We start from the raw sequence: 24,936 nt of genomic DNA, 5'->3' as shown, positions 1-24,936 counted from the left end.
ATGGAAAGAGCCGCTAAACAAAATAGCCTATAAAGCTGGATATTTTTTGCTAATTTATCCAGTATCCCTGCTTTCTGCTCTCGATCTCCACACAGTCTGTAGTAGATTAATGTGTTTCATAGACAATTCCATCAGCTGGGGCAACAAGATGGAGTTTTAAAATAAGAACAGTAAATGTTGTTCATGAGAAGAAGGAGCCATTGCTAGAATGTTTTCAAACCATAATGGAATTTGAAACATCTAACAACATCACAATAAATGAGTCAAGCGCCCTGGTGCGTGCTATTGAAAATCCTGAATTCAAATTTCTGGCTCAGTTTTTTTCAATTTTTTTTATGTATCATGTAGATATATTATACAACCAACTACAACATCGCCAGTTAGATATTTCTAAGATTCAAATCTGCATATAAAAAATTAAATTATGGTTTATTTCACGACACTCGCAACTGCAGGGGTTATATCAGCGTCGCTGGTGTGCCGCAATTTTGTCCCGCAGGATTCTTTTAAATCCCAGTAAATCTACTGACATGAGCCTGTCTCATTTAAAAACATTTAAATGCCATTGACCTCGGCCGATGACCGCATGACCTGTGTTTTCCATTGTAAAGATCATGTTAAACGACATATCGGATTTTAATAAGAAGATGATTCAAAAGTTTGCAACCTACAAGACAAGGCGCTTGGAACTAATCTTTAAATAAGGTAAGTTGCTTGGTTTATTCTGAATTTAATACCCACGAGCCGCCACTGGGTACAGTGAGAGCAGTTTTGTTTCATACATGCTCTGAGTGCTTCTTTTGTGCCATTAAACTCCTTTCTCTGTCACAACACTAAACGGTCCGAGAACGCAAATGTAAAGGTGTCAGATAGCTAATTTCTCTGAGTGTTAGCAAATCTTTAACAGAGAGCAAGTTAGTAATGGTACATCATCCCATGATACACTGAATCGCAGATAGTGAATGTGAATAAAACCGACGTAAGAAATTAGAAATTACTGTACAGAGACAGTCGTGTTAAATTGACTTTTAGATGCTGAATATGAAAAAAAAAAATCCGTCTAATACTTTACTAAAATAGCTTTGCACTAAAATTATATATTCATGTATACCATTTCTTGATAAATTGAATCACATCCTAGATACTGCATATGAACAAAATCCGGTCAATATTTCAGCATAAATTGCTGTAAACAGATATATTACAATCCTACAACATAAATGCGTACATTAACGTCGCAAAAATAGTTATGCCTAACAATAAGGTAACATCTCTTACTCCATTGACATATTATGAATAGAAATAAGCCGAATTCACATTTATTCTCCTAACTAATTGTGTGTGAGTGTAATTTCATAAATTTATTTTAAACTCTATTTAAAATGAGATCAGCATTATGATCTTAAGGTGCACCTTCTGGACTTCATAATGTTAAGAAAGGTATGTGACGTGGTGATTTTTATGTCGATAAGAATACATGGAATTACATTATTATCATCATTATTGATAAGTTTTATTAACTTTAACTCAAGTGTTTGAAACAACCTAATGTTTTCCATAGGTGGCACCACTGGCCACTAAACTAACAGTGAAAAATGTCAGGTCTAGAAGAGAAAACGCTGTATTGGCAAGGCTGTTATTGCACTGCCAGCTGGATCACATTGTAGGGCTGTTACAGAGTGCGATCGAGTAGACAGTGCTATATGTTACGGTTTTTTAATTGTTGTTATGGTTTTCTAGATTATGCTTTATGCTCAAGAAAAATTACATTAATTTATTGTCCTGTATTAGGCATGATTATTCTGTGCGAATATTGGAAGTGACTATTGTTTAAGATTGGCAGCTGAAAGGAGGTATGTAAATGTGATTTCCTTTTCTTTCTCAGAAAACTGCCTATTGTTACATTGTATTCCACTCAAAAGATTATGTTTTAATCCAAGCTAGACGTTCTGTGAATAGCTTATACCAGAGCCTACTTTAGTTACAAGCCGGAGTATGGGTAGGTTTGGCAACGCAGAGTGGAGGCGGGAGATTTTAAAGTGATATTTTGTTTGCTCATTACTTTCGTTATTCGTAACGCGTATTTTTTCAATATTACTTCATGCACAAAGGTAAGATCAAGATTCCGAGTAGTGATGTAAATTATTGCGGGTTCGAAAATAGTGTTTTATTGCAATCAATTAGCTATACTTCAGAATACAGCGTAAATAGGCAACTTACATACAAAGGCTGCCACTTAAAATGATTACAAAAAAAACATGTTTTTATTGATAGTACGAAGGTAAATAAATAAATAAGATATTCCTTGCACCGAAAAGAATAAAATCAATAATGCAATAAAGATGTAAGTTCCTACGCAGTATTCTTAAGTTCCATTCAGTTAACAAATTTGTGGCTAGTAAATTGACAATGTTTTGCCGCTTAATGTTGTTTCACCTCTGACGTGAAAGGTGTAGGATATCATATGCATTTTAATTTCATGTGATTATGTCGTGCTTTTCTATAAATATTTCAGATGCCCAGGAAGCCACTTTTAGTTTGAACCTGGCCAGTCACCATAACAATACTGTTATCCCAAATTATTTGTTATAAACTTTTTAAAATATAATTTTAAATATATATAACTACAGAAAACAAGCTAAGAATGTCAATTATGCAAATAGGCCTAAAATAAAATGTAAACAGAAGAAACTATTGACATATCTATTATAATAAAAGTATGAGGATGTAAATACAGTTAAGCTAACTAAAAAAATCTATGAAAAAACATAACTTCAACATAATACGTAACAAAACGCAACATTATCTATTAAGTACATGTATGTGTCAATTAGCGTAAACTCAGTGAACTTTAAATCCTCTAAAAAAATACGAAATGAAAAGAAACATGTTTTATACCTAATTTATTACACAATAAATAATATTAATCAACAAACCTTGAAAACCAACAAAGTGATTATATGCATCTACAAATTATACGTAGTTTTCAACAAAACTGCAACATTTATGGGATCACAAAACAGCTGTGTACAATGAACTTGAAAACCAACGGCGTAACTTTATTGATATAGCAGACGAGACCCAACAATTTGACTAGAATTCTGATACATACAAACCACAAATAAGACTATAAAAATGTAGTTATACAATATTTAATATTTAGTAGAATAGTCAATTATTTTGTCATCAATAACCTTAAAAATTGCCAGAGACTGCAACCGTTTTATTTTCATTTATTATCTTTTTTTTTTATCACCAACGCGCATTTAGTTCATAATACATCAACAATTAATGGTTGGTACGAACGCGAACATAATTCCATCGACACACACTTATATTGTAACATTAATTTACATTGAAAATCGGCATTAGCACAAACACGTGTCCTGTATGGTCGACCTCCGGGTGACAGTTAATTACAGTGTTGCCGATGTATGGCTTCGGCTTGTAACTAAAGAAGGCTCTGCTTATACTGAAGAGTAGTATAACTAAAGCTAACAGTAAGATTATACAGGAATTTCAACGTCCGGTAAAAATAGTTTTAATATTTAAAGAGAGATGTGCAATTGTTTAGTTTACGTGCAATAAGTTATACATAACTGAAATTTTCTCTTACAAGCCTGCATAATTACTGTATTACATTGTGAAGGTCCATTTGAAGTACGACGCAATATCCGGAAACCTGTAGCTTCCTGTGGGCAGACGCGGACAACCACACACTTTTCTGCATGTAGGGAAAAGCCTTAAAATAATTTTAATAGTCTTGTTTTCACTTGTATTGTTATAACGATTTTTACATGGAGTGTTTTCTCGCTTACTGAATGTATGTTTTAGAATGAGTTATGTATCTATAACAGAGTTACTTTACTATACCTCGACGTCGCAGTTGCTTCTTATCAAAACTTCTGTGTACATCAGGCCTGCACAAGATTTGCGCTCTCCGTGCTGACTCACAGCTCATGAGTGGAATGCAGATATTAGCTGCGCTCTGTATAAGGGCGGACTGAAGAATGGGCGATCTCGTACAAAATATACACAAAAGGGAAGTACTAGTACGAGTGTTTATGAAATGAATTTCCGTTCAGTGTTTGCAAAACTATCTTGGACTTATTAATTAATACAGAAATATTTATTTTGCAGAAATAATAGAAATTCTGTAACTACTTAAATGTACAATATCATTTTGTTATATTTTTATTTATCAGTACATCAAAACGGGGTTTTATGCTGTTGGCAGCTGCAAGGAACAGTAGCCTACTGATCGTAATGAAACATCAGTTACAGATGTTCGATGTCTGCCTTTATTAAAGTTGATTATGGAAAACAGTTGCTCACAAATATAAATGTTGAGCCAAAAATAGCAATCATTTCCACAGCCAGCCTGTGTAGTCGTGAATATTATTGCTAATGTTTAGTCTTGTAAAACTCAACCAGGCTAGTAGTATTATTCAAACGATCTTTAGCCCTTAGGCCACATTGAAGATCAATAAGTCCGAGCTGTAAATCGTTAAATGTTATGTTTTATTTAACGACGCTCGCAACTGCCGAGGTTATATGAGCAGACTTAAATGCAATCGACCTGGCCCGGAATCGAACCCGCAACCTCGGGCATAGAAGGCCAGCGCTATACCAACTGCGCCAACCAGGCCCACCTGTAACTTATATGGCATTGTTTCAACTGGTGTTGAAGAATTTATTATGATAACTTAAAAACTTCTTTCCAATTAAGACAAGATTTTTAGTACGTTATTTTACGACGCTTTATCAACAGCTTATGTTCTTTAGCGTCTGAATGAGAAGAAGGTGATAATGCCGGTGAAACGAGTCCGGGGTCCAACACCGAAAGTTACTCAGCGTTTGCTCATACTGAGTTGAAGGAAAACCCTGGAAAAACTTCAACCAGGTAACTTGACCCGGGAATCGAACCCGGGTCACCTGGTTTCGCGGCTAGACGCGCTAACCGTTACTCCACAGGTGTGGACCTTAAGACAAGCTCTTAGAACCTAGAATTAAATTCATTTTGAATTTCAATTAATATTTGCACATAATCGTTTAACACGGCTTCATCACGAGCAGTTTCTATCGTTCGAAAGTAAGCCATATTACCTTCCCGAAACTGACTTACGAAAAGTGTAAGTTTACGACTGAAATGCCGTAATTTATTCAACATATCAACACTGAGCTGGCCTTTTCCCTGAAGAGAGATATTTAAATTGTTGAAGATTAATATCTTTAGTATCTTTATGTCTGGACTCGTAATGACGCATTATGTTATGTTCCTTTCTACCTTTCAAAATGTTGTGGCAGATAAAACACTGAGTATTTACTCCAGCAGCTATGAAAAAATAAGCATTTTCCCATGTAACATTGAAAGAATTTGCCTGATCACTCCTTTTCCGTCTTTTAGATTCCTCCATACTGTACTGTAGCAGTAGGTAAGCAACGTGAAACAGTTACTGAGAATAGGCCTACACACTGCACTCCACTAGATAGCTGAGTGGTCGTTTCCCTTTCCTCTGTCTATAGCAAGTCTATGTCATTCTGACGTATCTTCCTCTCCGATTCGGCGAGCTGTAAACACAGCTCTCCCGCTCGGAAGGAGCGCGCGCGCTCGTTGAGCGCTGTTTGTGCAGGTATGGTGTATATGGATAATTAGAAACAGAATCTGAATGTTGTTAGAGAATATTTTATTCGAAGACGCAGCTGTAAAGAGGAAGAAGTTTCTGAAAAGTGTTTGTAAGTAAAGCCAGAAACCATCTCCAGTTTAAATAGTCATAAATTATATTCAGTCTTACTAATAAACCGTGCATAGTTTTTATATGAGACTTATGTAGAGTTGAGACAGAAAACGTTACTAATAAACCGTGAATAAGCTATGGACGTATAAACAGGCTGTGACTATACAATGGGAATTGCTTTGCAGTAGTTATATACACGAAACCCCTTCTTTAAGCGTTGTACATAGAGGAAAAATGGGCTCCCCTCTATCAGTTCGTATCGACTGTCATTTTATGATGATGGTTACCTTGTAACCACAGAAGAACAAACCAAAGATCATAGAATTATTAGAATAATATTGCTGTAGCTTATACTGTTTGACCAAAATGTAGTGTGGTAATCGATTAGAGCCAGTTGTATTATCGATATTTAACACGCCACACTAGAGCGCTCTACCGGATGCAATAGAGAACCTCAGATATTCTATTACCTTTCGTGACGAAGTAATGACGAAACTATGACGTAGCTGTGTAACAGTTATACTGTCATACACGACGTATGTAGTGATTATTAGTAAGAAATTTACACACGACTTATAAACGAGCTACTCATTGTATAAGTATAAGACAGTTAGACGTCTGTATATAGAGTTTTTATTAGTAAGACCGATTATGTATTATACAAAGGACAATGTTATTCCTGTATGTATTTCCGCAACTAGATTGACCCTTCTTGTATCTTCCCGATAGGAAAAACTGAAACTAAAAGAAAAGAATTAATGAATAGATATTCTACATACGAAAAGATGAAATTAAACTTGATAAAATTGCTATAATTGAAAAAATAGCATATAAAAATGCCGAATTCTTACCAAATTACGAACCAGGCCGAAAGTCTAATTTTAACTCAAATTTGACATAAGAAATGCTTAGGCCTTCGCTACCATGCAGCAGGTTGTATATTAAACTTTGTAATAAATTCAGTATTCGATTCTCCATCTTTGTAATATTAATACCATAATCACATGCACATCTGTGCTGATGTAGCTCACAGAACACGAATTTTTGTTTACCACCTTAGGAATTGTATCTCAATAGCCCACATTCTACTTGCAAATTTATGTTTCTTAAATTCTTCCTTTTTCAGTCGTAATGGACATGATCAAGATGGAGCCTGGATGCAAACCACTGGCTATACAAACAAGTGATAACACAGATATAGAAAATAAGAACCATTTGTCTCAGGTATATTGAGAGTTAAGGCCCATTCACAGTGAAAATTAAACATAACCGTAACATAAACACAGAAGTTTGCGCCCAGGCTATCAAATGGGATCATTCACAATGATTCACATAAGCATTTACATAAACATTACCGTAAGACGTTAACATGAAAGTTTGCAAACTCCAAACCTTCATGCTTATGCTTACGTGATTTGCAAACAGAACACAATCGTGGAGCGCTGAAGTATACGAGAGAATATGAGGAAATGGCGTCGTTGTTATGTTTCCATGGTTACCAAGTATGTTTGCTGTTATGTTTATGTCCCCATCGTGAATGATGGTATGACTTCTTGATTTCACCGTAACGTTTATATTCTTAAGTTAACGCTTACGTTATGTTTAATTTTCGTTGTGAATGAGTCTTACTGCTATTTATTTTGTATGTGTGTTATTTATAATAATACAGAATGGAAAGGAAGAATTCTCCTGGAATAATATTCTCACATCCGCATGCCTCAACAGAGGTGCACGATCATGCAAACAGAACGTGGGTATCGTATAGTTATCATAATTATCTCCCTTGATCATGGACCCAGATTATTCTACCTATTGTTGCTCATAGAATTAATTAGAATTTTACGTGGGCACTGGTACCATACACTGGCATACTTACTTACTTACTGGCTTTTAAGGAACCCGGAGGTTCATTGCCGCCCGCCATTGATCCCTATCCTGAGCAAGATTAATCCAGTCTCTATCATCATATCCCACCTCCCTCAAATCCATTTTAATATTATCCTCCCATCTACGTCTCGGCCTCCCCAAAGGTCTTTTTCCCTCCGGTCTCCCAACTAACACTCTATATGCATTTCTGGATTCGCCCATACGTGCTACATGCCCTGCCCATCTCAAACGTCTGGATTTAATGTTCCTAATTATGTCAGGTGAACAATACAATGCGTGCAGCTCTGCGTTGTGTAACTTTCTCCATTCTCCTGTAACTTCATCCCTCTTAGCCCCAAATATTTTCCTAAGAACCTTATTCTCAAACACACTTAATCTCTGTTCCTCTCTCAAAGTGAGAGTCCAAGTTTCACAACCATACAGAACAACCGGTAATATAACTTTTATAAATTATAACTTTTAGATTTTTTGACAGCAGACTAGATTACAAAAGCTTTTCAACCGAATAATAACAGGCATTTCCCATATTTATTCTGCGTTTAATTTCCTCCCGAGTGTCATTTATATTTGTTACTGTTGCTGCAAGATATTTGAATTTTTCCACCTCTTCGAAGGATAAATCTCCAATTTTTATATTTCCATTTCATACAATATTCTGGTCACGAGACATAATCATATACTTAGTCTTTTCGGGATTTACTTCCAACCCTATCTCTTTACTTGCTTCAAGTAGAATTTGCGCGTTTTCCCTAATCGTTTGTGGATTTTCTCCTAACATATTCACGTCATCCGCATAAACAAGAAGCTGATGTAACCCGTTCAATTCCAAACCCTGCCTGTTATCCTGAACTTTCCTAATGGCATATTCTAGAGGGAAGTTAAAAGGTAAAGGTGATAGTGCATCTCCCTGCTTTAGCCCGCAGTGAATAGGAAAAGCATCAGATAGAAACTGACCTAAACGGACTCTGTTGCATGTTTCACTGAGACACATTTTAATTAATCGAACTAGTTTCTTGGGAATACCAAATTCAATAAGAATATCACATAAAACTTCTCTCTTAACCGAGTCATACGCCTTTTTTGAAATCTATGAATAACTGATGTACTGTACCCTTATACTCCCATTTTTTCTCCAATATCTGTCGAATACAAAAAATCTCATCAATAGTCGATCTATTACGACACTGGCATGGAAAAGGTATAGATCTCTACAACTGTATTAAATGGGCTTAATCAGATTACAGAAACAAAGCCTGCATTCCTATATGTGTGTGCCCTGTAGTTAGCCATGTGCTTTCCCTAATAGTTTTACCTAAATATGTCGTTCTGTGCCACACCCATTTACGAACAGTGTCTTCTAAACCCTTCAGCATACAATCTTGATCTTAAAAAAGTGGGAGGGATTGTCATCTGCGTCATTTAAGAATGATCCTGCTGCAGTGTCTCTGTTTGCCAGTGTGTCCTTGATTCATACCACAATCTTCTGTAATGCCAAATCAGGTTGGTAAGCTTGCTGATTTCTGTACAGAAGTGTGTCCAGCAACAAATAGTATTTTTTCCATGAGGTCTTTCCACCATTGTTTGCGGTATCTTTAACAGAAAATACATATACTAAATAGCTTCCAATCGCTCTAAATAATATAAGGAGAGATGTCAGATATTGCAGATATTTCGTACGTGCAGCAATATTAATCAGAACTAGGGTTGCCAACTTTGGAGGACGGAAATTCAGGAAACATAAAAAAAAATGAAAAGCACATAAACTTATAATGAATTTCAATGTAAATACACTTGTATTTTCACGCTCAATTAAACAATTAGAATCGCCTTCGTGTTGTTATTTGGTTCTAACAGTGAATCCCTATATTAAAGAACATTCCATAAGTCTGTACACATTGAAAAGCACAGGGGTTGATAAGTATACATGTCTCTACATTCACTGCATTAACATTGTTTGAAAGAATACTTGTTGCTTTATTTGGTTTTGTTTAATAATTCTTTGTTTGTTGAAATGTAATCAAAAAAATTCCATACATGATACGTTCCGTCTTTACTAAGAGTTCTGATTTTACAAGTTCTGGCCTCATCCTGTACCTTTCGTGAGTTCAGAGATTCTTCATTTTTTTTAAACTCGCTCTACTTGAGTACTGCTAATTGGAAGAGCATGTATGTGTTCAGCAATTTTCTTTAAGTTTGGCACTCTACATCTCATTAAAACAGTGTCCCAGTGTTCTTGAGGCGTCGACATTATCTCTTTTCATAAGCAATATTCTTCATACAATGCATCACCATTTTCAAAGACCACTTCTATATTAACGTGCAATATATTCACAATTTCGGTAAGGACACTGAATGTGAAAGTATCATTAAGGCTTAGAAAAGTGATTCTCTTAAGAAGTAAAGAATCGTTATCAAATAGTCAATGGCCCTCTGATACACATTCAGTGCTTCCTTCTTAAAGAGATGCACATCAGAATCACTCAAGTTATTCAAATGCTGATTTACTACCAAGCCATTCCAAACTACATCGGATCTATTATAATGAAATATCAATATGATATTTCGGAATATGATTATTGCAATGAACTAAATTCTGGACATTAAGCGTCCTGAAAAGAATTTAATTTTTTTCCTGCATAGAGGACTGATTTCCTGACAATCCGAAAAAAAATTCCGAACGGTTGGCAACCCTAATCAGAACAGAATTGCACTGCTTGTGCGACTGCTTTTTCTCAGGTGAAACATCTAATACAGTGCGTAATTTATTTTAAAACTTGATTTCCATTTGCTGGCATTTATTTTTTATCTGGAAATAGAAAACGAAACAGGCATGTACTTGAACAAAATATGATACAATATGGCTGCAATATAAATACCGATACGAAATTATATCGTTTCCTGAGGACTTTAGCAAACATGGCGAGTGGAAAGCTATTTTCTTGAGTTTAGTGAAATACCTTACTATACCAGCAGCTAGCAGTTTTGCGTGCGAACGACGCTGGTGCTGCTACCTACCTGCCGGTGTGGAGATACTCGCGAAACAAGCTGTAATCAACTGCAATGTATATTGTTGCTGGGCTAGTTAATAGTTTTATTAATTAGTGCTGTGTTAAAATGTCAGGGTGTATGTGTGCTGTTTATAATTGTGACAATTGCAGCATTACAAATTGCTCCAAATCGTACTTTCGATTTCCGACAGTTCATAAAACGGGAGTCAACAAAATTCGTTATTAGGCCTAATGCCTTTGTCTCTGTGTTGATAGAATAATAGAAATTAACTTTTTTATTTAGGCCTAATAAATGAATAGAAGTTAAAATATATCGGAAATTTTAAGGTTTTAGCAAATTAAGTTTTATTGTTCTCTACATGCCTTTACTAATAAAATTATTAAAAGCATCACGATACTACCATTTTTATTTTTGCATTTGTCAGCAATGGGTATATAAAGCATTATTGTACAATCATTCCTAATGTCAGAACTGATTTTGTCTCACTAAAACAAAAAAAAAAAAAAAAAAATATATATGTAACAATAATTACGGAAAGTAATATGAAGTATGCAATATTCTCATAATATGTAGCTCTGATATAAGGTAATAATTTTACATTAAATACTATTCAACATTCCTTAAGTGTTTCATATATTATAATTCCACATTAGTAACTCACGTTTTAAACAATAGTCCCAATCCCGCTATGTTAATATTTGTATATGTGGACGTAATTCTATCCCGGTCCGCTAGATGTCAGGTCCGCGATATTTCGCACTCACGCCAATGCTACAGCTGTCCGCTATTATTATAGTAAGATATTTGGTTTAATTAAAAAAAAAGTTAATACGACTTTTACAACATGTTCACGTTATTATTTAATATGAATTGTTTTCAAATTATTCATATACTTTTATTTTACAACACTAATAAGAATATTACATGAAAATAGTGCAACTGCAGTTTATAAGGTATTCAACAGCCGTCCTTATTATCCATGGATGCTGCCATTGTTACAATCGATATATATCGGCAGTTACATTTCATATTGTATAGACAAAAGTGTGTATCATACTGTCGTATTGTAACAACTGAAAATTGTAATAAAATAATATGTAAATATATATTACATGGGTATATTTATTTATATATTATTTTATTTATAGTTTATTGAAGAATGAATGATATGACGTTGACACAACAATTTGTGGATTTCTATTTCTATTGTTCCTAAGCGAAGTCGTCATAACACGATATTTCAAATCGATAGTGACTTCGATTCGGCATTTCTTTTGCAACCCAGAGAATACATCTGTACTTTTACATGCTGCGTTACGAGGCATAAATTATTTTATTATAGATTTTAGATATGTACGCGTGCATTTGTTGGCTTCAGCTTTACTAACAGATATAAATACTCACTGGTTTCTTGTGAGCAACTATATCTTATATATCACATAATTATTATATGTTATGTTTTGCAGGAAGGAAATTTATTAGATTTCCACGTGACCGAAATAAAAAATGAATGTATGGACCACAGCTATGATCTCAAATCAGAGATGACATTTGAGGAGACACTTCTGCCATTTGAGTTTACCATCATGAAGAGTGAATCTGAGGTGAGTGCAGTTTACGAAGTGCGTTGGTCGGTAGTTTTCCCTCCGTTATTTATTGCCTGAAGTGTCTGTTACAGACAAGTGGTCAGGAATTGTCGTTCTTGCCCTCATGGTTAGAATCAGAGCCTTTTTCAGTTACAAGCCGGAGCATGGGTAGATTTGGCAACTCTGAGTGGAGGCGGGAGATTCTAAAGTGATATTGATATAATAGTGGTTGCTCATTGCTTTCGTTGTAAGTAACGTGTGTTTTTTCAATATTACTTTATGCATAAAGGTAAGATCAAGATTCGGAGTAGTGATGTAAATTATTACGGGTTCGAAAATAGTGTTTTATTGCAATCAATTAGTTATACTTCAGAATACGGCGTAAGTAGATTACTTAGGTACAAAGGCTGCCACTTAAAATAATAAAAAAAAATGTTTTTTATTGATAGTACAAAGGTAAATAAATAGATAAGATATTCCTTGCACCGAAAATAATAAAATCAATAATGCAATGAAGACGTAAGTTCATACGCAGTATTCATAAGTTCCATTCAATTAACGAATTTGTAGCTAGCAAATTGACAATGTTTTGCGACTTTATGGTGTTTCACCTGTAACGTGAAAGAACTAGGATACATTTTAATATTATCACAGTCTACTATATACAGTCGCGAAGCTCAATATGTAGTAAAAATGCAAACATGGGTAGTTGCCCACCATTAGGATCGCTACTATCGCTTCATCATCGCAGATCTCTCTCCTAGTAGACGACAAAATATGTTACACTTTCGTTGTGTTCTTTTGGAAATATTAACACCTTCCTTCCATTATTGAAATATTAAATGCATAAAGATAATTTATTATTTTAATGAAGTATATTAAATTCCACCATAAACTCGAAGATACCTGCAAGAAATAGGTTAATATTATTTTTGTTTGTGCAAAACGAACTGAAATTTACTATAATCGCTTCACTCATTCAAGATTATGGCGATAATTAACTATGAAACCAATAAATATTAATTTGCATTTCCCTTTACAACAATAATAATGGAAATATGAATTAATGGAGTAACTTACGTGTACCGGTACTTGTAGTGTAGGCTTACGTAGTTAACAAAGTGGGATGAGGTTAAGCAATAATAATCACACCAGAATTGGAAATAAAACGTGATCAATAAATTTTATTGTAACAGACTTTTTCTACGTCTCTAGTAAAGTAACAAATAAAAATAACAACAAAATTAACAGCTATAATTAAAAACATACCCTTTAAAAAAAAAAGTAGGCCTAAGCAATAATAATCCCACCAGAATTGAAAATAAAACGTGATCAATAAATTTCATTAAAACAAACTTAATTTTTCTACGTCTCTAGTAAAATATTATTATTCCAATTATCGTATTTTAGCCATTAACATTTTCATTACAACCAATAACGAACATTTCACAAGCATCAATGTGAAATACGCAACGAGCTAGCACTCGACAGAAATACGACACAGTCCAAAGTCGACCGTGGACAGTCTATTGTTTGTAGTTGCAAACCGCTTGGAGTGCTTTATCACGAGATTTGCAAAAAATCACCTCAAGCTTCGCGACTGTATATAGTAGACTGTGATATTATCTTATGTGATTATCTATCGTGCTTTTCTATAAATATTTCAGATGCCCAGGAAGCCAGTTTTAGTTTGAACCTGGCCAGTCACCATAATAATACTGTTATCCTAAATTATTTGTTATAAACTTTTTTAGATATAATTTTAAATAAATATAACTGCAGAAAACAAGCTAAGAATATAAATTATACAAATAAAATAAAAATGTAAATAGAGGAAACTGTTGACATATTATAAGAAAATATGAGGATGTAAATACAGTTAGGCCAAATATAAATATCTATGAAAAAATGAAGAAACATACCTTCAACGCAATACGTAAGAAAACACGTCATTATCTATTAAGTATGTGCCAATTAGCGTAAACTCAGTGAAACTCACTAAATACGAAATGAAAAGAAACATGTTTATAACTAATTTATTACAAAATAAACAAACTACCTATAATTTGAATAAAAGGATTTAATTTTATTGATACATAGCATTAATAAGGGCTTTGCTGACCATTCAAAATGAATTGTAAAATATTAGAATTGTTTAATGGATTAACTGGGTTTAAAATGAAATCTACAGCATATAAATTATCATCCTGTCTTATAGCTCTGTTTTATATAACCTTATTTAACAGGAGAGTTCACCCGATTTGGATCAAGAGGAGGAGGTCAAACTGGAAGTAGCAGAAGAAGAGGATGAAGTCTTAACTGAGAGGTGAGCGAAGTGTCTAGGGCTTTAATTCATTGTTGGTTTCACTGCTTTATTCATATAACGAGCAAGAAGAGGAAATTGTACTCAGTTTTTACCTAATAGTTGTTCAGATTAAGAATTCGTTGTGCTCTGGGATCTTAATTAGATTTAGGTAATTGCCTATCTTTTTGCATGTGTGTGTTTCTGTCTGAGTGTATGTCTATCGGTCTTTATGTCTCTTTCTCACTGTTTCTTTGTCTGTCTGTGTGCCGGTGTGTTTGTTTTTATGTTTATCTCTGTCTATGTCATAATATCTATCTGTCTGTTCCTATTTCTACCTGTATTTATTTTCATATTTGTGTGTCGATGTTTCTCTTACATTATGTATGCCAGTATACATTTATTTTATTTTCATTTTCATATTCATAATTTTTATATATTTTTATTTTCAACTTTAAATTGTTTGCCTTTTATATATTCTTTTTAATATTATATGATGACGCAGATTATCTGCATGGAAATATCATATGTACTTCGGTACATCAAAATATATATGATATGCGTAATAAATCACTTTGTGATTTAAGACGGCGCCTATACCGTCGGATCCCGGCCAACCAGTCACTCATCCGAGTGCAACTCAACACATGTGTGGACTTCGGTCCTGCATTCATAGACATCTATGACGTAGTGCATAGGGCGGCCACTAGAGGGAACCCAAGAGATGGAGCTTAATCAGAGACGATTGTATCCGGCGTGGCTTAGTGGCTAAAGCATCAGCACGTGGAGCTGAAAACCCGGGTTCAAATCCCAGCGCCGGAGAGAATTTTTCTCCGTTCCATCACTCTTTCATCATATGATGACGCAGAATATCTGCATGGAAATATCATATGTACTTCGGTACATCAAAATATATATGATATGCGTAATAAATCACTTTGTGATTTAAGACGGCGCCTATACCGTCGGATCCCGGCCAACCAGTCACTCATCCAAGTGCACCTCAACACATGTATGGACTTCGGTCCTGCGTTCATAGACATCTATGACGTAGTGCAGAGGGCAGCCACTAGAGGGAACCCAAGAGATGGAGCTTAATCCGAGACGATTCTAACCGGCGTTGGGGTTGTATCCGGCGTGGCTTAGTGGATAAAGCATCAGCACGTAGAGCTGAAAACCCGGGTTCAAATCCCGGCGCCGGAGAGAATTTTTCTCCGTTCCATCACTCTTTCATCATATGATGACGCAGAATATCTGCATGGAAATATCATATGTACTTCGGTACATCAAAATATATATGATATGCGTAATAAATCACTTTGTGATTTAAGACGGCGCCTATACCGTCGGATCCCGGCCAACCAGTCACTCATCCGAGTGCAACTCAACACATGTATGGACTTCGGTCCTGCATTCATAGACATCTATGACGTAGTGCATAGGGCGGCCACTAGAGGGAACCCAAGAGATGGAGCTTAATCAGAGACGATTCTAACCGGCGTCGGGGTTGTATCCGGCGTGGCTTAGTGGATAAAGCATCAGCACGTAGAGCTGAAAACCCGGGTTCAAATCCCGGCGCCGGAGAGAATTTTTCTCCGTTCCATCACTCTTTCATCATATGATGACGCAGAATATCTGCATGGAAATATCATATGTACTTCGGTACATCAAAATATATATGATATGCGTAATAAATCACTTTGTGATTTAAGACGGCGCCTATACCGTCGGATCCCGGCCAACCAGTCACTCATCCAAGTGCACCTCAACACATGTATGGACTTCGGTCCTGCGTTCATAGACATCTATGACGTAGTGCAGAGGGCAGCCACTAGAGGGAACCCAAGAGATGGAGCTTAATCAGAGACGATTCTAACCGGCGTCGGGGTTGTATCCGGCGTGGCTTAGTGGATAAAGCATCAGCACGTAGAGCTGAAAACCCGGGTTCAAATCCCGGCGCCGGAGAGAATTTTTCTCCGTTCCATCACTCTTTCATCATATGATGACGCAGAATATCTGCATGGAAATATCATATGTACTTCGGTACATCAAAATATATATGATATGCGTAATAAATCACTTTGTGATTTAAGACGGCGCCTATACCGTCGGATCCCGGCCAACCAGTCACTCATCCGAGTGCACCTCAACACATGTATGGACTTCGGTCCTGCGTTCATAGACATCTATGACGTAGTGCAGAGGGCGGCCACTAGAGGGAACCCAAGAGATGGAGCTTAATCAGAGACGATTCTAACCGGCGTCGGGGTTGTATCCGGTGTGGCTTAGTGGATAAAGCATCAGCACGTAGAGCTGAAAACCCGGGTTCAAATCCCGGTGCCGGAGAGAATTTTTCTCCGTTCCATCACTCTTTCATTATAATTTTAGCTTTCCAATTTCATATTTTTTAATATTTTGTTTCTTAATTGCTAATTTTCTATTTTTTTAGTTATTAATTTTTTAATTGGTTAACTTTTTAATTTTCACTGTTGCAATTTATTTAATTTTAATTTCTTAACACATACATTGTTTAATTTTTCAGAATTTAAATTTTATTTTGTTTTCTACACTTTATTGGTTTCTTTGCCAATTAATTAATTTAACTAGTTACTTCTACTTTACTTTATTTCTTTGTATTCTTCGTTTGTTAATTTTGTTCGTTAATTTGTTTGCCTTGTTCCATTAGAAATGTAATATTACAGGGACTGGTTTTGATATTTATGTATACGGGCTATTCCATATGAAATCGATCAGTAAAAAACCTCGCATTTTTTTAATACTCTAATTTTTTCCCTATTTATACAAGGTGCTGGGGACAGTGCATTTTCAAAAATATACTATCGAAAGTCAAACCGTTTTCGTACTATTGAGCGACAAATTTATCGTATTTTATAAAAAGAAGCCTCTTTCAATGTTCAGAACTCTGGAACCATTTACTGCAGAACATTGAATGGGAGCTCATTTTGAAGCTGACATTTGGTAGGTTATGATAAGCAATCCTATTTTTATTGTATACAGAGAGACAGGTTATCTGATATTAATTCCTTTTAGGCTTTTTGCCCATTTGTAAAAATGTGACAACATTTGAGAAGAAAACTTGCAATATTAAGAGGGATTCGGCATTGTTTGCTTAGTGGCTCGGCAATAAATTTCGAGGGTATTAAATAGATTATTTTCACACGCCTGGACTTGAACGACCTAGTACAGTAAGCACTGGCCCAGAGCTGAAGATAAGCGAGCATTGGGCGTCATTTTACTCCTGTGTTTATGAAAACCTGTGATAAAGCTAGCCCAGCTATGCGCTACTAGAAGAAACATCACGTGTTTGTCTCCTGGCCTTGCTTGTCTGGGCTAAATCCCGCCTCCCAGTCAGCTGGTTAGTTCACGCGCGTACTATTTACTTTCTTTATTTGATATTTTCAATATTTTCTTATCAACGGTGCACCAGTAAAAAATATGTGTTTATTTGTACTTTCAATGCGGAATCTAACCATATATTTTAAAATATTTTTTCGTTGGCAAAGGCGTCTTAATGAACAAAAATCTAAATTTCTCCATTTCCATAAAAAGTAAGAAAAACTGTTTATATGTCAATATAAACTTTAATTTCTCAGCATCAAAGTAAACCATGATTTTGATCATTGGGTGAAAGGGTTTCGGAGCCACAACAGTTTAAACTTGCTAATTTTATGAAAATACGATAAATTTAAATATTTTTAATTTAAACACTATGAAGTTCTGATGCCTCAAACTTTGCAGAAGGCATTGCATCATAGTTGTCAACGGACAGAAAAAGTTTCATTGTATTTAAAAATTGCAAGGTCAATTTTCTCTATATTTCGGTCGATTTGAGATGGAATAGCCCATACATTTGTTAGATTGCTAATTTGTAAGTAATTCTTGTGCTGACTTTTGTACCTATTGATAGCATGTACCTATTTGCGTAAAACTTATCAAATATTTGTCGTGAGTTCGTAGTAATTTTCGAATGCAACTTAAATATAATATATGTTTCACCCATCTCATTCATTACTTCTCGTAACTTAACTCCATATTCTGTTTGTAAACCTAAACAAGATGTTACAGTGAGACCAACATACTAACTTAAACAATGTAGATTCAATTCCCCGAATCTCAATTTCGTAGTGCGTTCAAAATTGACGGTTGCTGTTATGTCGGTGTTAATTATTGATTGAATATTTACGGAATATGTGTTTCATTTTTGAATTACTGGTGTCATTTTTAGTATTTCTGACTTTTATTTAAACTTACTTGTTTTAAAATACAGATTTTCCTCATATAAAGGTTCCTCTTCAACCAAACCACTTTGCTAACTAAAATTGTCTCTCCAAACACTTATATCTTGTATATCTCCTTCTCATAGATTAACATTTTGTAGATAATATTTACCATTTTCTCCCTGGTAATCATTGGTCTTTCACATTGTATTCTTCCTTCTACTTTTGAGTCGTATATTAATTTAGGAATCCTCTCCCTTCCTCTTCGTTGTACATGTCTGTACCATCATAATCTTCCTTTTCCACTATTGTAGATATATCTTCTTCCACCTTCATTATTCGTCGAATCCTTGTTTTTCGTAATCTTTCTCTTCTTGATTTTCTAGAAGCTCGTAAAAATTTCATTTCAGTTGTCTTTATTTGCTTGTTAAGTTGAGCATTCATTGTGCAGGTTTCTATGCTGTATAATACTATGCTATGAAGAATTGAATTTATTACTGCATGGATTTTGTTGTTTTGAAATAAATGAGCGTTTCTGAACCACAATTTCCCACTGATTGCAAAACTGAAATCCGTTTTCGTGTACCACGTAAGAATTTTTTACAATTCAAAATTTTATGTTTTCAATATTTTTCGTAATATAGTAATATTACAGTGTGCTTTTCATTTGTTAAAAAGGCAAGACAGCTTATAATTTAAACTTTATTACTTAAAATATGACATAATATATTTGATTATGTTTGTATTTGATATTTATTAAATTCTACTAACTATATCCGTCCATGAGGGATGTACAAAATTGTATCCTCCTCCTTAAAATGAACCGAGGTTAAGACATCCGTTGTTTATTCTTGGAGGTTTTTATCTGTCTGCAACCAACATTATCTACAAACAGGAAGTTGAAATCTTTAGTGTCTCAGGTCATAAAAAAATTATGAAGGAAATATTTACTCTTAGAGATTGCTATTAAAACTAACAATGAATTAGAATAATGACAGAGGGTCCCCATATATATATTTATTTATGGAAGTGCAATCCAGCTTATGAGGCTACAGATTTCCTTACTGAGATAATAAACCTGTCCCCTTTTAAAAGTTGTTTTAAAATTACAGGTTCAGTTTTGTGTTGTTGGTTGTCGTGTAAAAGCGAAGTGTGTGAGTTCTCATTTTTCTGCGAGAGTATAACTTAATAGTGTTGTTTCATAGAAATGTCTGAACGTGGTTGTGTAAATGATCCAGATTTGTTTTGCTATGTATGTGGGTCATAAACGTTGGTAAAACAGATACAGAATACAACAGCTTTTGTAAAGAATACTTACTTTCAATATTGTGGCATTAATTAGGAGGCCAGGACAAATCCTGGTGCCCCTATAAAGTGTGTCGTAGTTGTGTTGAAGAGTTGAGGAGTTGGAAAAAGGGAAAAAGGAAATCATTGTCCTTTGGTATCCCTATGAATTGGAGGGAACCTACAAATCATGGAGACGATTGTTATTTTTGTGTAGTTAAGGTAGCTGGATATACTGCTAAAAACAAGAAAGATATTCTAATTTTCTATATCCTAACATTCCCTCTGCCATTCGGGCTGTACCTCATGGTCCTGGTATTCCGTTCCGGTACACCCTGAATCAGATACATTGCCATCTGCATCCAGTAGCAATGAAACTAAATCTCCAATGGATCATACTTACGAACCAGACAATACTGGCGATGATAGATGTTTTGAATCAAAATGAGCTTAATGATTTAGTGAGGGATTTAAATTTGCCTAAAGAATCAGCAGAACTATTAGGTTCTAGGTTAAAAGAAAAGAAAGTATTGGCTTAGGATACATATTTTTCATGGTACAGGCATCGTGAGAAGGAACTTGTCCCTTTTTTTTTGCTGAAAAAGAAAATTAAATGTATTGCCAAGAAATCCTTGCCGTCTTAAAATTTTATAACATAAACTATAATTACAAAGAGTGGAGGTTCTTCATAGATTCTTCTCAGAAAAGTCTTAAAGATGTTTTGCTTCATAATGGAAACATTGCGGACTATTGCTGGATGTTAAAAAAAGGGGCTGCTCTGAACAACATGCAAGGAGGTCAAAAGGAGAAAATTTGAAGTACAATATTGAGGTAAGGTTATTAAAGTGCTTATAATTATTAACTAATATTTATTAATGATTAATTAGTGGCAAACAACAAATTGTGGCCTAGCTTTTCTCACAAAATTCTTGTTGAAAATAATTTTTATGATGTTTCACAAAGCTATAAATTCATTTCTGGTTATTCATGAATTGTCTGAAAACCTGACGTGATGGGCGAAAATGGAGATTATTTTCGAATTCAGCACAAAAAAAAACCGTTTAGAATTGCCTATCAGATTGAAAACAACAGAAAATAAGTTTTGAAATGCAGAACGATGTTATCAGCTGTTGGTTTTATTTATAATATTCCTACTCTATAGGATCGAATTCAGAATACCAATCACTTTCCTTCAATTTGTAATTCTTCTCGCGATTTAAACTTACTATCTAATGGTTTATATCTGTACTCCTCTCGTGTATTCTTATTGGATATAATGCTGGTAGGCTGTTTCTCATTTATTGTGGTATTTTTACTTGTCTGGACTAATGGTACATTTTCTTCACAGTATTGCAGTTACCCATAAAAATGGGCCCCAAACTTTCTACGAGAATACTGCACAAGAAGAGAATTTGCATGCTGGCAAGAGGATAAACAAATGTGATGTTTGTGGAAAGTGTTTCTCGGAGTTAAATGACCTCAAAAATCATTCATCTGTACACTCAGTCGACAAGTCTTTTAGTTGTGACATTTGTGGAAAGAAGTTTTCACAAGCAAAGTATATGAAAGAACATGCTCGTATACATACAGGCGACAAGCCTTTCAAATGCGATGAATGCGGCAAACGTTTCGCTTTTCTCGCTCGTTTGAAGGTGCATGCACGCATACACTCAGGGGACAAGCCATTCAGTTGTCACATCTGCGGGAAGAATTATTCGGTGTCCTGGTATCTAAAAAAGCATGAACGCATTCACACGGGAGGCCCGCTGTTCAGTTGTCAAATCTGTGGAAAGAATTTTTCGGAGTCGTATAACCTGAAAAAGCATGTACGTATACACACAGGTGAGAAGCCATTCAGTTGCCACATGTGTGGAAAGGATTTCTCTGAAATGGCGTATTTAAAAGATCACGAACGCATACACACAGGCGACAACGCGTTGAGTTGTGACGTTTGTGGAAAGAGTTTTACGCAAGCGAAGTATTTGAAAGAACATGCACGTACTCACACAGGCGAGAAGCCATTCAAATGCGATGAATGCGGGAAAAGTTTCCCTTTTCGTAGTGGTCTAAAATTACATGAACGCATACACACAGGGAAGAAGCCATACAAATGTGAGGATTGCGGGAAAAGTTTCCCTTTTCCCGGTGGTTTGAGATTGCATGCTCGCAAGCACACAGGCGAAAAGCCATTCAGTTGTCACGTCTGCGGAACGAGTTTCACGGTATCTTCGAGATTAAAAAAGCATGCGCGCATACACGCAGAAGTTAAGCCATTCAGTTGTGATATTTGTGGAAAGACTTTTTCGGAATCGTCGTACCTAGAAAACCATGCACGCATACATACGGGTGATAAGCCATTCAGTTGTGACATTTGCGGAAGGAATTTTGTTCTTCCGTGGCATTTAAAAAAGCATCAACGTACACACACATCAGAGAAGACATTCAGCTGTCAGATTTGTGGAAAGAATTTTTTGGAATCTTGGTATCTGAAAAAACACGTACGCATACATACAACCGACAAGCCATTTAGTTGTCAGGTCTGTGGAAGGAATTTTTCGGTCGCGTGGAATCTGAAAAAGCACGAACGTTTACACAAGAAACAAACTATTTAGTTATGACTTTTGTGTACAGAGTTTTTCAGAATTGAGGCTTTTAAATTAAAAGAACATGAAATACAGGCCAGAAGGTATTCGAACGTGGTGATTCTTGGAAACTCTTCAGTAAGGCCCGTTACACACTTGAAGATATCTCGCTAGCGAGAAATGTGTTGCGAGAAAGAGGCGAAGAGTCTTCCTCCACACACTTGGCGAGTTCTCGCTATCACAGAACACGCCACGCTATGTTCATCTATGCACTGCCTTCATGCAGAAAGCATTTTTCTGATTATAATAATCACTCGTTGGAAATATTATAGGTTATGTATTTACGTATATTGTCGTACTTTACGAAATATGTACGAAAGCTACTATGTTGTATCTGAATCTTCACATGATGAGCAAAAGGTGTTATAAGAATATATTTTGTTAATGAAAAGAAAAAGTAGGCCTAAAAATAAAGCCAGATATATCTGAAAATAACATTGTATCTTACGAAAATAATGGCGAGTTTTGGCCACTGGTTTCGATTTGAATGATGATACATTTAGGCGTTATTTCAGTTTTATGGGCCTCAGTTTTTTGCTATTCATGATATGATAGAGGATTCTTTGCTGTTCTGATTAAAATTATGTAAACTGTTAAGACATACAGATACATTATTTCAAATGTTATAATTAATACTATTAAATCTCATCAAAATGAAATATATCCTTATTTATTTTCAAATCATTTTTTATATTTGTCTCTAGAGGTCTTTTTTAAGTTTCGTGTTTCTATATTTTTCATCCCGTGTATCAAATAAATAGGCCTACAGGTGACATCGTACAAGTTCAATAAGTTTCTGACTGCAATTATCAGCCATCTTTCCTCATTTTCAAATAAAAGCAATACAATTCATCGCCACCTGTGATATCGTTTTCTACATTCAGTCGTCATAAAGAGTACAAATTCAAACAGCTTTGATAAATGTGTCAAAAAAAAAAAAAAAAACAAATGTGAGCTACCGATTCGAGCGAGAAATTCGCTCGAGGATTTTTGCCTCGAACGAGAATCTCTTCCAGTGTGTGGACGTCCATTTGAATCCATGTTATCATACTTTGATTTTTCTCGCTAGCGAAAACTCTTCAAGTGTGTTACGGGCCTTATTCAGGTCTGTGAAAGAATTTGCGAACACACGTGCTGTTTATTTCATTTATGATGGTTAAAGCCTGAGCACGATACTCGTAATAAATTTTAGGTCGTAGCTCAAAGCTTTATTTTCAGCTGAAGTGAACTAGATAGTTGTACAGAGAAGCCTGATGTGACATGAGACAAGTCCGTAGTAGCTAGTAAACAAAAATACTTGCTTGATGACTTGTTCACTGAACAAACTTGAATACTTCGTCAGTAATTGGAGGTTAGAAATCTGAAGATACTTTGGAAATTAAATAATGTAAGTTGGATGGATGGATGTTTTATTAACCGTTGGAATACAATCATTCATGGCATCGTCAGCATACATTAACCTAACAATGATACAATAATTTTACAGTCATCTTAATCTATTTTAACATGTCACATGCTTATTAAATAAGATACTAGTTAGAATATTATGTAGTTAATCACTAAGCAAATAACGTACTACTAATACTACTAATTCAGTCACTAATGCATGACAGACTAGACTAGTTACTTGTAAATAAGATGCTTAGTTTATTGTAAGAGATTCACAGTTAATTATTTTGTGATCACACACTACGTATCTTCTAGTAGGGTGTCCACGCACATGAAACAAGAGAGAAGAGAAGGCAGTACACACAAAAAAATAAATAGTTAAAATTTAAAACTTTATATTTAAATATTCCTTTGTGCACATTGGCATGTGTGTTAATAATATATTTTTAACAGATTTCTTAAACATACTGTTGTTATGTGCCTTGACATGTGGGGGAAGTTTATTATATAAATTTCTGCCAGTATGAATAATATAAGTCTAATGTAGAATAACACATTACCTTTGAATACTGATATTGTTAGTACCTTCTTTACAGTATCTTAAGATACATTATTGTAATATATACGCTAGTGTCTATTCCACATAACTCGTAATGAAACTGTATTAGGACACTGCCTTTTTAATTAAGTGCTGTACCCAATGTTGCCAACTCGATTCTTAAAAAACTTGTTAAGGTACAGTACAGAAACCGCTAAATTCCAATATTGTCAATGTAAGAAAAATATTTTACCGCTGTGAGTGTTAAAAAATACTGCTAAATCCCTATATGAGCAATACAAATTTCATAAATGTTATCCGCT

General features: G+C 35.0%; 1 protein-coding gene across 1 annotated transcript; it reads left to right on the top strand.

The window, feature by feature from the left end:
* The first annotated feature begins 1,685 nt into the window (after positions 1–1,685).
* Positions 1,686–24,346, top strand: LOC138692015 (zinc finger protein 227-like). Its single transcript, XM_069814790.1, has 5 exons — positions 1,686–1,853; positions 6,865–6,962; positions 12,101–12,238; positions 14,467–14,546; positions 21,393–24,346. Exons 2-5 carry the CDS (start codon positions 6,870–6,872, stop codon positions 22,654–22,656), a joined length of 1,575 nt encoding a protein of 524 aa, XP_069670891.1. The 5' UTR covers positions 1,686–1,853; positions 6,865–6,869; the 3' UTR covers positions 22,657–24,346.
* Positions 24,347–24,936: the final 590 nt, after the last annotated feature.

The sequence above is a fragment of the Periplaneta americana genome, chromosome 16 (assembly GCF_040183065.1).
Source record: "Periplaneta americana isolate PAMFEO1 chromosome 16, P.americana_PAMFEO1_priV1, whole genome shotgun sequence".
Classification (NCBI taxonomy): Eukaryota; Metazoa; Arthropoda; class Insecta; order Blattodea; family Blattidae; genus Periplaneta; species Periplaneta americana.
This window is presented reverse-complemented; position numbering and strand designations above follow the sequence as displayed.

Excerpts from the sequence above, each read along its gene's own strand:
- LOC138692015 (XM_069814790.1), top strand. The coding sequence starts at position 6,870 with ATGGACATGATCAAGATGGAGCCTGGATGCAAACCACTGGCTATACAA. Across the intron at positions 6,963-12,100 it reads ATAAGAACCATTTGTCTCAG|GAAGGAAATTTATTAGATTT; the intron begins GTATATTGAGAG and ends TATGTTTTGCAG. Across the intron at positions 12,239-14,466 it reads TCATGAAGAGTGAATCTGAG|GAGAGTTCACCCGATTTGGA; the intron begins GTGAGTGCAGTT and ends CTTATTTAACAG.